General features: G+C 37.8%; 1 protein-coding gene across 3 annotated transcripts in view; it reads left to right on the top strand.

Moving 5' to 3' along the window:
- ubr1 (ubiquitin protein ligase E3 component n-recognin 1) overlaps positions 1-16,618 on the top strand; it is a 31,807-nt gene that overhangs the window by 6,872 nt on the left and 8,317 nt on the right. For 2 of the 3 annotated variants that reach the window (XM_015039370.1, XM_015039368.1), the window contains exons 5-38: positions 1,971-2,098; positions 2,197-2,335; positions 3,751-3,813; positions 3,910-4,033; positions 4,121-4,228; positions 4,833-4,921; positions 5,005-5,103; positions 5,392-5,549; positions 5,640-5,739; positions 5,823-5,951; positions 6,731-6,911; positions 6,994-7,046; positions 8,629-8,739; positions 8,839-8,904; positions 9,001-9,102; positions 9,184-9,247; positions 9,314-9,438; positions 9,528-9,580; positions 9,659-9,761; positions 10,536-10,584; positions 10,657-10,811; positions 11,551-11,650; positions 11,740-11,843; positions 12,623-12,703; positions 12,775-12,956; positions 13,043-13,251; positions 13,334-13,430; positions 13,733-13,885; positions 13,984-14,084; positions 14,733-14,835; positions 14,929-15,077; positions 15,159-15,214; positions 15,292-15,388; positions 16,256-16,323. In XM_015039370.1, coding sequence (XP_014894856.1) covers positions 1,971-2,098; positions 2,197-2,335; positions 3,751-3,813; positions 3,910-4,033; positions 4,121-4,228; positions 4,833-4,921; positions 5,005-5,103; positions 5,392-5,549; positions 5,640-5,739; positions 5,823-5,951; positions 6,731-6,911; positions 6,994-7,046; positions 8,629-8,739; positions 8,839-8,904; positions 9,001-9,102; positions 9,184-9,247; positions 9,314-9,438; positions 9,528-9,580; positions 9,659-9,761; positions 10,536-10,584; positions 10,657-10,811; positions 11,551-11,650; positions 11,740-11,843; positions 12,623-12,703; positions 12,775-12,956; positions 13,043-13,251; positions 13,334-13,430; positions 13,733-13,885; positions 13,984-14,084; positions 14,733-14,835; positions 14,929-15,077; positions 15,159-15,214; positions 15,292-15,388; positions 16,256-16,323 — 3,699 coding nt within the window. The remainder of the gene's footprint in view (positions 1-1,970; positions 2,099-2,196; positions 2,336-3,750; positions 3,814-3,909; positions 4,034-4,120; positions 4,229-4,832; positions 4,922-5,004; positions 5,104-5,391; positions 5,550-5,639; positions 5,740-5,822; positions 5,952-6,730; positions 6,912-6,993; positions 7,047-8,628; positions 8,740-8,838; positions 8,905-9,000; positions 9,103-9,183; positions 9,248-9,313; positions 9,439-9,527; positions 9,581-9,658; positions 9,762-10,535; positions 10,585-10,656; positions 10,812-11,550; positions 11,651-11,739; positions 11,844-12,622; positions 12,704-12,774; positions 12,957-13,042; positions 13,252-13,333; positions 13,431-13,732; positions 13,886-13,983; positions 14,085-14,732; positions 14,836-14,928; positions 15,078-15,158; positions 15,215-15,291; positions 15,389-16,255; positions 16,324-16,618) is intronic. The other variant, XM_015039369.1, reaches the window with a different exon arrangement.

Genomic DNA, 16,618 nt, shown 5'->3' with positions numbered 1-16,618 from the left:
GCGCCGCGGGCCCCCCCCCGCCGCGGGGTTTTTTTTTTTTTTTTTTTTTTTTTTTTTTTTTTTTTTTCCATAAGCAGCAGGTGGTCCATTAACACGTCCGGCGCTGTCTGACAGCCTGCTTTGTGTTTGCCATACCAGATCTGAACCTGTGCTTAATGAGCATTCACTACAGCGTCTCTGCTGGGAACAAGATAAGCCACAGTCTCGCCGTTATTCAGGTCGAAACCAGGTTTTTACATTTAGTCATAACATTTCAAAGGCTGCAATAATTTGAAGTAATTATCGATTTATTGTTAACTGGAGTATAGTCTCAAACAGTATTATATTTCAGCAATATATTTGCTGATAGAAAAACATATTCAGAGCAGCAATAAAGCCAAAACTGTACAGAAATATTTACCTTTTTTGCATTTAGTATTAAATATGTTCTACCCAGATGTCCTTCAGTGGCATTTTTAGCTTCACCTGATTCTAATTCTGGAAAAAAATATTCTACTAAGCAGCTTTTGCTATTAAAAAATAATCAGCAGATCAGCCGGGCACTGTTTTGGTGTTAAGTCAAACAGAAAGCTTTTCACGTTTTTTTTTTTGTTTTTTTTAGCTGTAGATGATCAAGCATACACTAAAGTAATGCTGTTGTTGCATTTTAGTCAATAAAATGTTTTTCGAAATATTTATTTTCTGTTTTTATGTATTTCTAGTATTATATAAAAATGGCTTAAGGAGTTAAATGAAAGATCTGCAGAATGTGCCAATATTATTGTTCAATTAATCAATTAGTCTTAAAACCTTTGTATGAAATCAGACCAAATATTCTGGAGCAGTTTTAGTTACTGATATCAGTCACTTAAAACTATAAATTTAGTTTTCCTTCAGCCACATTATTGCTTACTTTGCATTATGATTAAGGTTATTGCCCATCTTGAAGAGCAAATTGAACCAAAGTTCATAATGCTTGTTTCTCACAAAGCACCGATTCCTCCTTGCAGTTTTATCCTTTAACAGTTTCTTAGCATGTCTTCAGAAAACATAATGACTTCTTCTTCTCTGAGAGGCTTCCCAGCCTACATCAGTGCAGGACTTGTTCCTCTGTGGATAATGATGAAGTATTACTTTGTCTTTGGTATTGAAGTTATTTCACACTAAAACACATTTTTCTCTGGGACACTGACGCTGTTTGGAAAGATGAATGTTTAGATTTCTGCAAATAAGGAGGAGCTGGACTTGTGGAGGTTCTCAGTTCTCTTGTCAGAATTATTTAGACATTTCCATGATGTCACACAAAGAACCAGTGAGTTTCAGCTATGAAATAAATCTCCCATTAACTCAAATGTTGCGAATTAGGAAAAGCTTATGAAGCCATTGCATCATTATCCGATTAAATCTCCCTGGCTTTGAAGAAAGTAACGAAAATCGCTAATTTTTCTGGCATTTAGCAAAAATAAATAGTTTTAGTTTGAGTTAATACCAGAGTGAACGGGGAGAAAATAACAGTTGTCTTTTTCTAAAGTGTAAGAATCTGGTTTCAGATTCCAGTGACTGTTTTCACAAAGACGTTTAGACTGGAAAATTCCACCCAGTCAGAGGCTGTTTGTTGCTCCTGTTGGATATTTTTATTAGTTTTTGTGGCGTTTGTGATATTCTGTTTGTTCCCCCGAGATTCAATGTTGATGTCAGAAGGCCGGCTGCTTTTTTCTCTGCTCATTTGGAAAATCATGTGGAGCAGTTCAGGGCCTCATTATTGGCTTACAGCCTCTGACACAGGAAGTAGGAAATATTTGAGGTTACATTTTTGGCATTCCATGTGAATCTTTGATAAAGTAGCAGAAAAATTTTATTATTTTGGATTATAAATTATGTCCCATTATTATTATGGGACATAAAGCTCCCATAAGCAGCTTTATGTCTACAGCTGCTTATGGGAAGCATGTTTTATGTAAGAATACCTTCTACTTCTTCTGTTTTTGCAGGACGAAGCTGTTTTAGAGCCAGAATTGCACGAACGTGCAAAGAAACTTTTCCGGGTCCTTCTGCGCTACGTTACCGACTTTCTGGTGTGGGAGGAAAACTTTGAGCTGTCAGCCGAACTCCAGCCCCGGTACAGCCTCACAGATTAAATGGAAATTAAATTTTTATTCAAAAACAAGCAAAATAATCTCATAAGATCGACTCAGAGTTTTTTTATCCTCACTGCAGATTAAAGGACAATGCGTACTACTGTGTGTTGTACAACGATGAGCATCACTCGTACGACCACGTGATCTACACCCTGCAGCGATCGGTTAACTGCGATCAGGCTGAAGCACAAACACACACAACGCTTATTGACAAAGAGGTATTTCTTCAGCCTTACGTTCTCATGACTTTTCTTTTTTTGATGTATAAAGTAATCCAAGTTTTGATTGTGTTGACAGCTGTTACCAACAGATTATTTAATCTGGAAATTAGATGTCTTCAGGATAATCCATTGAATAAACAGACATAAAGTATTTATTTAATGCATCGGTCTGAATATTTTTTTTTTAGAAAAGCTTTGGATTTTCAATCATCTTAAATATCCTACCCACCTAAACTAAAAGGAAAGATAGAGGCATAATGTTGAGATTTTAACAAGAGGATGTTTATTTGTGAAAGAGTTTATAAAGAGCAGTGTCAGATTTGTTTTTCTCAGCAATTACATTTTAATTATCAAACTAAACATGCAGTGAAATATCAGACCTTGCTTGCTACTTTTGTCATTGATTTATAGGCAAACTTTGGGGTAAATTGTATTTTTGTTAATGATTTTTTTTGTTTTGAACTGCTTCTTTCTTCCAATAAAACCCAATTAAAATGCATGTTACTACTTACTGTAATATTGTTTTGACATTTTTTTTGTCTTGATTTACACAAAAAAAGTATTGTAATATAAAACTACCAATCTGCTTATGCTTGTTAGAATTTTTTTCACACACATCCTCACATGTGTGAAAATATGTATGCTTTTTATAACATGAATAAAAAATATCTTTGAGACTAAATATTTTACATATTAAATTGCAGCTGTCAGCTTGTTGGGTTACATTTTATTAATCGATGTAACCTAACATTGACATATTTAACTTAATATTAAATGTCTACTGTTACTAGAACACAATAAAGTTTATAACAAGAATGAAAACAATTAATTGACTTATGATTAATTGTTGATTAATTTTTTTAATTCATTTAGAGTCGATTAATGGTTTGTTATATTGAAATTAGTTCTAATGACGTCCGCGTTGTCCTTCTTTTAATGAAGTTTGGCCGCCATCCAGTAGAGGGCGCCGCTGGTCACCTGAAGCGGAGCCAACCGTTGATACAGAAACAAAAAATGGCGGCCATACCAGAACGGAAAAGAGGGACGGTCCAAATAGAGTCCGGTTTGGGATGGAAAATTTATTTTATGCGGCTCTGTTTTGAAATATAAACACTTGATAAGCTCTTATTCAGCCGAAGTGCTACACCACGTAGGATCGTCAGCACTTCTTATGGACCCTGCAATTCCATAAATTTAATCTATGGAAAGACTGTTAGCCCTCTTGATACAAGAGAAAACTAATTTTTTTAAGAATCAATCAACTTTAGATTAACGTATTAACAGATAACTCGCATCCCTACTTCATAATAAGATGTGTAAGTAGAAAAAATGCGTTTATTCAGTAGTCACAGTTGCTTATTTTTCTCTTTAGTAAATCTGACTGCTCTCCTGATTGGTTTACCGTTTTACAGGGTCGGCGGGCGGTGAAGAGAGGAACTCTCCGTTCTTGCCAGCAAGCAAAAGACCTTATCAGGGTAAACCCCCAATTTTCTTTCCAAATATTGATATTTCTAATAAGCAACTGTCTGCATTTTTAATATCGCTCCAACCCTCTCCGTCCTGCATTGCAGTCCAACTCCGAGCACATCTCCCTTCAGCCTCTACGTGTGGAGATCCTTCATGCTACAGTGATGGCTCATCAGACTTTCGCTCTCCGTCTTGGCTCCTGGTTCCAGAAAATCATTGGTTACTCAGGTGCTGCAGTCGTTGTGCTCATTTAAATTTAATCTCAACAAATCCTATAGTTTTTGTTTTGACGTGTGCCTCGTCTGTTCTGTGCAGTGGGATTCAGACAGGCCTTCTGCCAGGTCGCATTAGAGCCGAATGCAGACAGAGATCGTCCTTGTCTCATCAGCAGACTCATGCTGCACGATGCACGCATGTATAAAGGTAGGCTGCGTTTTCAAATTTGATCACAATTAAATTAATTTTTGTAGGGCTGCAACTAACGATTATTTTAGCAATAATTCTGATGATTAATTGGATGAAAAATTGGCTCATTTTGCAGCTTTTTCATTTAACTTCTTAAGCCTTTTTTATACAATACTAGAAATACATTACGTTTTAAGAACATTTATATTTTTGTTGTAGCATTTGTTAGTGGATGCTTGATTATTTGTAGCAAAGGATGCATCTGCAATTAAAAAAATACTTCTGACATCAACAATGTGAAAAGTTCCACCCTTTCTGCTTGATTTTATGTCAATATGGTGACGATTAATCAGATAAAAGTTCTGGGTAGAACATATTTACAGACAAATGTTTTTTTTTCATCTTAAATCTTAAGTTGCATATATTTTTTACAGTTTTGGCTTAATTACTTCTCTCACTGTGTCGTTTCAGCAAATGAGCTTTTTTGACCCTGTTTGATTCTCCAGTTATTGATTAATCTTTTACTAAATTAGTTGATTATTTCAATAATTGATTAATCCAATTAATTATTCCAGCCTTACGTTTTTTTGTCACATTGAGAAATGTGTTTTTCATTTTGCAGGAGCTCGGAAGATTGTACACGAGTTGATTTTCGGTAGCATGCTGATGGATTCTGATTTCAAGAGGCTTTTTGCAATCGAGTTTACAAGAGTAAGCGAACACAGAAACAACCTTAATTGGTTTTAGTTTCAGTTATCTGAATCTTTATTGTATCACGTTTTTTTCTTTTACAGCACTATAAACAGCTACAGAAGGACTTTATCAGTGATGACCATGAAAGGAGTATTTCCATCACGGCTCTGTCTGTTCAGATCTTCACTGTTCCAACACTAGTGAGTTCAGTTTGCACTAATATCATTAAACATTTTCTATTTTTAGACATTTATATTCAATTCTAACCACAATTTAACTAATTGATCAATTTATTATTAATTAAATTAACACACTTGTTTAACTGTAATAAGCATTTTGTGCAATTTTCACCTTATGAATGAATGTAATGAATCTACATAATATGACTTTTGCTTTCTGAAATGGCAGAAGAAGTTGGAACTGTTTCATGAGATTCTAATTCTCAAGCTGCTCTTGTAATTCATAAGGTTATATTTTCTGTTATTCAGGCCAGACAGCTGATTGAAGAGTGCAATGTCATCAAGGTAATCGTCGACACCGTCCTGGAACTGCTGCGGGAACATCTGGATGAGAGCAATCGCTTTTTCTTCCTGGGATACAACTCAGACAAGTTTTCCCGGATCCAGGTTATCTTCCATGACCTCAGGTAGTTCTAACATGTTTGAATGATTTGTTTTGTTCTGATCATGAATTATTCAGTTTTTATCTGACGTGTAACCGTCTGCCCGCTTCCCAGGTACATTCTGATCAGTAAGCCCTGTGTGTGGACAGAGGAGCTGAGAGGACAGTTCCTGGAGGGATTCAAGATTTTCCTCGGTTTTCTTAAATGCATGCAGGTACAAATAATCCCAAACCAGTTCAGCCTCAGTTTGTTAAGCTTAGCCTGTGGTTCCAGACACGTCTTTACTTTGATAACCAGGGAATGGAAGAAGTGAAGCGGCAGCTTGGGCAGCATATCGCGGTGGAGCCAGAGTGGGAGGCTGGTTTCACCCTCCAGATTCAGCTGCGTCACATTCTGGCCATGTTTCAGGACTGGTGCTCGTCTGATGTAAGAGAAAATAACAAAACCACTTTCTCTGTAAATATGTTCACCCAGAACTCCTTCAGTGGCAGAGTTTCAGCTTCAGCTGGTTCAATTTCTGAAAGAATTAAATCTCCTATTAAGCACCTTTTGCTATGAAATTTTTAATTGGTTAATTCAAAAAATGGTCAACAGATCAGACCTGAACTGTGCTGATAAGTCGAGCAGAAAGGACTGAGCTTTTTACATGTTGGTGTTGGATGCTACAAATGATCAAATGTAAACTATAGGAATGCTATTTTATTTCATTTTAAGCAATACAATGTTTTTTATTGTGTTTTATTGAAAAATCTGCAGAATGTTAAAAAAATTTTATACGATTAATCATCACAATAATCGATAAAGTAGTCATTATTAAAGTAATTGTTAGTTGCAGCCCTACATTATTTATTTACTTGCATCTTTTAATGCATTAATAAGAAAGGACTAAGTGGTTATTAAAAATCTTCAGATTATGTCATTTTTTTTTCATCAATTAATCATAATAATCAATAAAATAATCGTTTACTAAAATAATCATCTGTTGCAGCCCTAAATTATTCTTATTTGCATTTTTTAATGTATTTATAAAAATGGCTAAAGTTGTTAAATAAAAAATCTTCAGAATGTGCCAAATTTTTAAATTCGATGAATAATCAATTACTAAAATAGTCACTAGTTTCAACTTTTAACAAACATCTGCAACTTTGTAGCTTCAGCTCTCTGTTTTCCTTGTGGATCAGGATTCTTAATGTTTCCCCCCTCAGGACGAGATCATGCTGCAGGCGTTTAAGGAGTGCCACTCGGCGCTGATCGAATGCAACAACCAGCCTTTCCATAAAGAGGCCACCGACTTTTACATGTGCAAGCAAATCCTGCGTGCTCGTCCATACAAAGTGTCACAGGAGCCCGTCAGCATACACCTGCCCATTTCCAGGCTACTAGCAGGTAGACAGACTGGAACTTGACATAAGCTATGATTTGTAGAGAAGCTGGTACCAGACTGTTCTGTGTTTTTTGTCATTCGTAGGTCTTTATGTACTTCTGTGGAAAACGGGGGTGATTGAACGTCTGGATAATCCCGTAAGTGAGCACAAAAATTCACATTTTTCATGGGTTATATACCTACATTTGGGTCTCAACTGCTTTTAAAAACAACTAAAACGCTTAAAAAACCCCCCATCAAAATAGTTTTTGGCAATAACTTTATGATTTTTGTCGGTGTCTGGAAAAATGAACCGTTTTAAAAACGTCCTGATTAAGTTGCAATATACACTGCACCGTTACCTAGCAACTCAAGCTGAGTTCCAGCACGTTTGGTCAGCTTGTTTTACTGCTACATACACTATACAATGGCTGCTGGAAAAGACAGATGGTTTGTTGTTGACTTGCCATCCAGAAACCACTTGTTGCATTCTTGTTGGTTGTGCAGGAGGCCCCTCTTCTGCTTTTCTAAGATGTATGATTCTATAATTGTGCATCTGTTTGCAGCCATTTTCATGTGCAAGTGTAAATGATGAGTTGGGGGTGTGGCCAGTAGCAGCTTTTTTTGGATTTAAAGTGACAGGAGGCCCTAAAACAGCTCAAAATGGGCAGAACTGAACAGACTGAAATGTCATCATCTAAGAGTACCGTATTTTCCGCACTATAAGGCGCACCTAAAAACCTTAAATTTCTTCAGAAGCCGACAGTGCGCCTTATAATCTGGTGCGCCTTATATATGGACCAATATTGAACCACAACAGGTCTAGCAACTACGGTAAGCAGCTGCCGACTTGATTTTTGCCCATAGAAGAAGAAGCGCGCGGTGCATGATGGGATAGTTGTCAGAACGCTGGTTTGTTAATAAAGTTTGACTGACCTATCTACCTACTGACCTAATAATCAGGTCGTCTGCAGGTCATTTAGCACCACGTTCTCCACCAACATGCTGTGTGCGAATGGAGAAGGGTGACCATCGTCCGGCCACGCCCCGGCCCAGTCGAGGAAGGTTCTCTTTGCCGACTGGAATCGGACTGTTTTGTTGACATTCTTTATGTCAACAAAGTGGTTTTAGACATTCATCGGGGTGCTTCGACTAAGGTTACCAAGGGACCAGCCCCTATATTTAAAGCTGTGGGGTTGGGGAGAAGAGAGACAGAGACTGCGGCGGCAGCGTGTCGGTTGGTCTGCGTTACCCAGAAAGCAGTTGGGCACAATATCGCAACACCAACACCTTGAGTGAAACAATGACTGGGGCGGCCTACTATATAATGTACTGGGGACCAATTCTTTATTATTATGCATCCACATTTGTAGAGTATGGAACAAATAGCGTCCTGTATAGGTTCAATATGGGACGGGTGGCAACCCTGACTGTAGCATCTATTCTATGCGCCTTATAATGCGGTGCGCCTTGTATATGAAAAAAGTTTTAAAATGGGCCATTCAGTGAAGGTGCGCCTTATAATCTGCGGTGTGCCTTATAGTGCGGAAAATATGGTAATTTTGTTCAGAAAATGTGTGCGTACCAATCCCAACCTGTTCAAGGAAGCATAATAGGTCATCTTTAATCTATTTACTCTGACTCAGTAAAGTAAAAGCTCAACCTGTGTGCTGTTTTGTAGATAACACGCTGAGTGATGCATCCTTTGCACTTTCCATGAAGCTTTTTCTCTCTGTGCAGGAATGCTACGACTTCATTCAGCTTGCAGAGCATCCTCTGCGCTGCGTTGTCCTCGCTGCTCAGGTTACTGCCGAAATGTGGCGCAGAAACGGCCTGTCATTGGTCAGCCAAGTAAGTTTGAGTCACAATGGTTTTTTTGTTGTTTTTTTTAAATCTAATATCTATTCTGTTTTTTAAGAGAGATTTTTTTTTTCATTTGTTCCTGAACAGGTTTACTACTATCAGGATGTAAAATGCAGGGACGAGATGTACGATAAAGATATTATCATGCTTCAGGTGGGAATCGGTCAGCCATCTTTAACATGTTACCTCCATTTCTATGTTTTTATTTTACTCATCACTTGTATCTTGTATGTTTTTTTGTTTTTTAAGATTGCTGCTTCCAAAATGGATCCCAACCACTTCCTCATGCTGATCCTGCTCAGATTTGAGCTTTTCGACTACTTTAATGGGAATTCTGTGAGCAAAGACCAGGTGAGCATCGCTACACCTGAAGAAGAATCATTACTGCTCCTGAAAATGACCTGATGGGATTTTATTAAACTAAATCTGCAGGATGAGCTGACGCAGTGGAACCGTCTGACCGAGGAGATGCTGTTCCTGCTGATCGCCATCTTTGGTATGACGCCGTGTTCTTCAGGTGTGGTTAAAAGTAGCGTTACCTGACCAGTGTTGTTGCTTCCAGGTGAGCGCTACGTTCCTGGGATCAGTCATGTGACCAAAGAGGACGTGACGATGAGGGAGGTTATCCACCTGCTGTGCATCGAGCCCATGGCTCACAGCACTTTGGTGAAAAGCCTTCCAGAGAACGTATGAATCGCAACGAGACATTCCTAAACGATCAAAAACATTTTCTGATGTTTTGTTATGATAAAGTCTGATTTTTTTTTTGTATTTAGGAAAATCACGAAACAGGCCTGGAGGCAGTAATTGCAAAAGTTGCAACTTTCAGGTATTTTAAGTTGGTGGTTAAAAAAACAGCTTTGCCTTGAACATATTTAATTAAAACAGGTTGAATTTGTGCTTTCAGAAAGCCGGGCGTGTCTGGACATGGGTTATACGAGGTGAAAAAGGAGCGGCTGATGGATTTTAACCCTTTCTTTTACCACTACTCCAGATCTCAGCGTAGCAAGGTAAGTGCTTTGATTACGCACTGCAAAAACACAAAACGTTACCAAATATTTTTTAGTTTCTAGTGCAAATATCTTGGTACACTTGAGCAAGTGAAAACTAACTTACAAGTAACTTTTCATTGCAATGTTGAAGCTTGTTTAAAGTAAGTAATTACTGTATATTGATGAAAAAGTACTAATTATAAGTGGAACCAGATATTTTAACTTATAATATGGTAAAAAGGTCTCGATCCTCTGGCAAATTAGTTAACTTATAAATAGGACTGAACAATATGGTTGAAAATGTATCATAATATAAGGGCTTTACATCAGTCTATTGATAATTATTGATTATTTTGTTAGTCAGCAGGTTGTTGCTAGGTAACCAAAGACTGAGTGAGTTAGTTGATTCCACCAACAACTGAAGCCTGTCTTTCGCCTACATCTCCCAGAATGCTGTTTGATTCTGGATCAGAGTTCAGTAAAATTACAGAATATTCTAACGGACGTATCATCTATTGATATTGATCACATGTCTATTGCAATGTATACTATTGATTTGCTGTCCATCCCTGCTTATAACTAGTACTTCTTAATCAAAATTGAGGAATTATTGACGTAAGACAAGCTCTTATTTCTGGCTGAAAAATTAGTTTTGCCTTATTTCAAGTGAGCTAAGATATTTGGACTAGAAACTAGACCCAAAATTCTTGGTAAGATGTGTTTTTTTTCAGTGAGTGGATGTTTTGTGTCAAACGACTCTTGGTTGAAATGATATATTGTAACTTTTTGCAGGCCGAGGAGTCTCAGAAGAAGAGAAGAGCTCAAGAGAGTAACGATAAAGGTGATTTTTAAAATTTTTTTGAGTTTGTGTTTGGAGTCTCAGCTGCGTTGCTGACAGTCTGTCTCCACTCAGCTCTGCGTCCTCCGGTGCCGCCAGCCTTTTCTCCGAGTTTCTCCTGGATTGTGCAGCTCCTCTGCTGCGACGTTTTTATCCACATCCTGAGACGCATCCTGCAGAGAGCTGCAGAGGACCGGTCCACACACTGGACCGAGGCCATGATCCAGAGGGTGAAAAAAATGTTGTTACACCTCAACCTGGGCAAAAAAATAGATTTTATCTATCAACCGAATTAATCTTGGTTTTGAAGGTTTAATTTTTGGAAAATCTGAATTTTTTTTTTCACCAATGCACTTGTTGGGTCTCCATAGTTCAGAGTGATGTCATCTTGACCAGGGCGGCCATCTTGTTTTATGGCTTCTGTTTATTTGGACTTTAAATTCAGGTCAACTTTAATGGAATATTATGGCCAGGATGTTAATTTTTATTATTATTTTTAAATAAAGTCATAATATTAAGGAAATAAAGTAGTAATGTTATGACTTCTATGTGAAAATAGGAAATATTTTATCTTTTAAAACATCAGAATCAAATTATTTGCAGCAGGACTTTAAAATGACTGTGCGAATATCTGTGTATTCAAAGAAAGAACTACAAAAACTGAGCTGGTCGCATCAGGTACTGATAACTTAATTAGCTTTTATTCAATTAAAACAAATTTCATCTTAAAATTTTAACTCATTTTCTGGAAAAATTGTATTTTCTTTCCTCTGCTGACATTCTAGCAATGTAACAAGAACTTTAAAAAAGCCACTTTTTGAAAATATTTTCTGTAAATAAAAAAGCAATTACAATTGGATCTGATATAAAAAAAAAAATCTGAGATTTTATTTTATGTCGCCCAGATTTAGTGAAACCACTTTATGAGTTAGTAAGTTCATCTGAAGAAATGACTTCCTGTCTTTGCAGGCGCTGCATTTGATTGGCCAGGCGTTGGTGGAGGAGAAGACCCAGCTTGAGAGCGGCAGTGTGGAGGACGTGACCTTTGACTTCAGCCTGAAAGCCCGCGGTGAGGGAAAACGCTGAGTCATCCCCGATCAGCTGTTTCTTCTCATGACTAATTTCAGCAGAGTAATTTTTGTTGTTCTATTTTTGCAGCAGTTGGTTCAGAACATGGCAAGTCGCTTTTCCTGTTATTGTCCAAGATCAAAGCTTTGCCCTCGCTGGAAGCTCAGAAAGACCTGGTCAAATGGCTGCTGCAGGTCCAGACACTCATTTCTTTTTCTATTCCTGCTCTAGGATATTCATGAAATGCTTCTACTGAATAGAAATGTGCAAAACAAAGAAGGTTTGCATTAAAAAACAGCAAATCAAAAGCAATGACAGCATATAGAATAGAAACAAAGAAAAATCAGGTGCAACACCAGCATCAGTTGTCAGGTTCACACAGAAATAGTTTCTGGTGTTAAAAACAAATATAAAAAACAAAATTAACAGTAACAGTAATAATATACTGCAAAAGACTAACAAAACATGAAATAGTAGTTATTAGAAATAAAAATATTATGTATCAAAGGATAAATCTAAGCCAGATAATTAGAGATACATATTTTAAGGAAAGGAAGTAATAAAACAATATAAATAAATCTAAGAAAAAAAGCAAGCAAACAAAACCATAAATGAATGAACAAAAAATAAGTTGAAGGTTTCAGAAAATATATTTTGTAATTTGAAAGAAAAATTTTCTCTTTTTATTATTAATCAGTTTAAGGGATTTCATCGTATATTTTAGTTTTGATAAGAAATTAAGAATAGTTATTTAAGTTTGCAAACTTTTGTGAATGAAACATTTTGCCTATATGATAAAACTAAGCATATGTTCAAAATGATCATTTTCAGAGCTACTGTGATGTAAAAAAGGTTTTTGTTGTTGCTGTTGTTTTCAAAGTCATAAATTTAATTCTGGGAAAGCCCAGTGATGATTTATTCTGGGTTATATGATGTTGGTGTAATTTGTGTTTATTTTTTGTTTCTTTTCCAGATGTTTGAGATTGTGAAGTGCATCAGAGAGAAGTCCAGTCCTACGGTTTCTGTCAGCATGGACACAACCAAACCAGAAGAGGTAAGGAAAAATAAACCGAAGCATTCAAAGAGGGAAAATTAGACCTGATGGTGACCGATTGATTAATCCAGAGCTCTCAGGATAAAGAAAAGGCCGAGCGGAAAAGAAAAGCGGAGGCGGCAAAGCTCCACCGTCAGAAGATCATGGCCCAGATGTCGGCGATGCAGAAGAACTTCATCGAATCGAACAAGATGCTTTATGACAACATGCCTGAGACGGGCACACAGGAGGAGCCTGTGACGTCCTCTGAAAGGTCTGCAGAGACTTCCCAGGTTTATCTGCGTTTTTGTTTGTTTTCATTTAAAAGTCTGTTGCTCATCTGTCATTTTTACGCCTTAGCTCTGCCATGGAGCAGAGAGAGCTGTGCATAACCTTCGGGCCTCTGCGGGGACCCACCCCAGCTGAGCGGGAGGTGCTCACCTGCATTCTGTGTCAGGAGGAGCAGGAGGTGCTGCCTCTGGCTCCAGCCATGGTGCTGACCGCCTGCGTCCAAAGATCCACCGTGTTGACGCAGTGCAGAGGGAGAATCCCAGCGAACAGAGCAGATGGTCAGTCTCCTGAACTCTGTCAGCACTGGGAATCCAGACTGCAGCAGGAGTCGCCTCACCAGTTTACCTTATTGTCTTAAAGGAACAGGGACTTATCCCCTCTTCATTCCCCCTGACCTCGCGGTGGGAACCCACACTGGTAGCTGTGGACACGTCATGCATGCCACATGTTGGCAGAAGTAAGCAGCTCATTCCAACAGTGCTCATGTGAACAGTATTTAATACAGCTTGACACAAAATATTTAAAATTAACCTTTTTTTCTTAATTCAGCCTATTATGACAAATTTAACCTTTTCTTATGGAAAGACACAAAGATTCAAGAGATGTTTCAGTTTTTTGTTCTTTTTTTTTAATGGCCACTCACCAATAAATCTTTAGATCAATCAACTTTAGATGAACTCATTAATCCATAACTTGCATTCCTAGTTTATTTAGATTTTATTGCATCATTCTCTCCCCTCTTCTCGTCGTCCTCCTCAGGTATTTTGAGGCAGTTCAGAACACGACCAGAAACCGGCTCCACGCCGAGCTCATCGTCGATCTGGAGAACGGAGAGTACTTGTGTCCTCTGTGCAAGTCTCTATGCAACACGGTCATCCCTCTCATCCCCTTAGAGCCACTCACATTCAACTAGTAAGTTAAATCAGATTAAAGCCCCGCCCATCAATTCGAGGCGCTTTGTGGTGTTCAGTTGCTTGCACAGCGTGTAAAGATGTTGTTTTTCTCTGTAGTGAAAATGCAGAGATAATAGGACAACATTTGACGTTGCCCCGCTGGATTCAGGTCCTCGCTGCCAGGATTAAAGGGCTGAAGTCCGTCATGCAGGACAACGGTGAGAAATGAGGTTTCCACCTCGAACTGGAGGAAAGGACAAACTGCTTTTGAAATGACACAATAGGAAAAATACAGTTAAATTAAACATTTCCTGTTTCAGGTTAGTTAGGATTCAGAGGTTTTGCGCATCTTTATATAGTCTTAAATTCATTTATCTAAAATTACATTTGTGACCTGTGACTTAAGATCACAGGTCACAAATATGTTGTTGATTATTTAATCTTGTATATTTTCTGTCATTCAAACGTTTAAGTCGCACGCAGACATCTTTATTGTGTTCTGTGACGGTTGCAGCTACAGCTAAATAGCTGCTAATATACTAGCTAACTAGCTAGCTTTTTTGTGTACATTAAGAATAAATATGTTTAAATTTATTCACTTCTGTTGCTAACCCATAAGATGCTACGTTCATTCTGAGCAGAAACTTTTAACACTCCTACAATATAAAGTATGCAACTTTCATTTGGACATTTCTGTTGTGATAAAGGTCTTTGTTTAGTTTTTTTTCAGTATTTGTTTTTATTTGTGTTTGGAGAGGATAGAAATTACTGTAATAAATACATAAAGCAACAAACTGGAACATGTTAGTCTGATTTAACTTGAGGAAACGGAGGTTTTATGTCTTTTTTTAATAACATCTTCTCAGACGTCCAGATGGACGGCAGCAGCGGCAGCAGCGGCACCACCGGCCTGTTCGGAGACGGCCAGCCGGACTTCAGGTCCATTCTGGCCTACGGAGTTCAAGAATCGTGAGTCCAGCCGGCGAGTATTGTCATCTTCACCTGCTTACGTTTCCACGGCAACCCTGGCCAAGTTCTCCGTCTGGTTTTGGTTTTATTTAGGAGGAAGTTCTCAGACGGCATCGCTGAAATGCTGGTGGTGTGCGCCACGACGGTCCACAGGGTGGGACTGAAGACGGCGCCCAACGAGCTCTGCCCCCGCGTTCCCCTCATGGCCTGGAACACTTGCGCCTTCACCATCCAGGCCATCGGTACTGTCCACACCCTGTCCGCAGGGTCCAGGTGTGCAGCTCCACGTCTGCTTTTCTCAGTTTGTTTGCTTTTCTTTTTAGAAAACATTCTGCAGGAAGAGGACAAGCCGCTGTTTGGATCCCTACAGAACAGACAGGTGAGATACCTGAGAAATACAGAGATTGAGCGTTTATGTTCTGGGAATAATGACGTAAAGTTTCTGTTTGCTTTTAGATTGCAGGACTGAAGGCGATAGTTCAGTTTGCAGCGTCACAGAGACTGAAGAGCTCCCAGGGAGTAATCCAGAGGCACTTTGCAGACATGATGGGAGGTATGAACAGAAAACTCAGCCTAAAGTACTTTGAAGGACAGATTACAGAATGAAAAACAAAAACAAACGTATCAGGCTGCAACTACCGATTATTTTGATGCTTAATGAATTAATAGTTTAAAAAATTGGCAGACTTTTATTTAAGTATTTTTTGTCTTATATTAGAAACACTTTAAATGGTACAAATAAATTTTTTTTAAACAAAATAAACAACTTATTGCCTAAAATTCAATAACAGTATTTCTTTTGTACTTTATTGATCATTTGTAGTAAAAGATGCATAAATAAAAAAAATATATAAAATGTACAAAACCCAACATTGTGCAGGGCTAATCTACCGATTATTTTCTGGATTAACTGGTTAATAATTGGATTGCAAAAGGTTCTTTTTTACAGAATTGGAAATGGGTGAAGCTCAAACTGACAATGGAGGAAATGTATTCTGGGTAGAACACATTTCCAGACATTTTAATCCTAAATGCTAAATGTAGATATTTTTCGTACAGTTTGTTCTTTGAGATTGTATGCTCAAGTTAATGATTAATTATCATTCATATCAAATACACAGTAAAGCTAGTTGATAGGAAGTTATTTGTCTAAAAAAATTAGTATCTGTTAAATAATCTATAAGAAGCAAATAAGTTTCAAAAATGTGTTTTCAAACTGCACATAAACTGTTGCGGCTACATATTTGGGTTTTGCAGCTCATAGGATTGTTTACAAATGTGATTTATGAGAAGGAAATGTTTTATTTTTATGTTCACAATCTTGTCTAAAATGACCATTCAGCGTTGCTGAGGGTGAGAGAAGCTCATTTCCTCGCACTATTTGTTCAGTGGTTGCTGTAATCAAAGCGTCTCTCCTCAGTGTTGCTGCCGGTTCTGAGCAGGAAGAACACGCCTTCTGTTCTGGATGTGGACTTCTTCCATCTCCTGGTAGGCGACCTTTCAGCGGAGCAGCTTTCGCTGTTTTATCTAATTTTAAATTCACGTGTGTATAATAAAGCTTGATTTTTAGTTTTGGCCTCCTTTCAGGTGTCTTAAAGGGGAACTGTTACACAAAATTCACATTTTCTATTTCCATTTTGGTCTCAGCTGCTTCTAAAAACACCTGGATGTTTTTTGCCAATAAGTTAATGTTTTTTTTTTTTTTTTTTTTTTTTTTTTTTTTTTTAAAAAGTAAATTTTAAAAAAAACCCCAATTTTATAAAACTTTTTTGTTTATTACTTA

This window comes from Poecilia latipinna, unplaced genomic scaffold (assembly GCF_001443285.1).
Source record: "Poecilia latipinna isolate Pla-1442-1.1 unplaced genomic scaffold, P_latipinna-1.0 Scaffold468, whole genome shotgun sequence".
Classification (NCBI taxonomy): Eukaryota; Metazoa; Chordata; class Actinopteri; order Cyprinodontiformes; family Poeciliidae; genus Poecilia; species Poecilia latipinna.
Note: the sequence above shows the minus strand (reverse complement) of the source record. Positions and strands in the feature narration are given on the sequence as shown.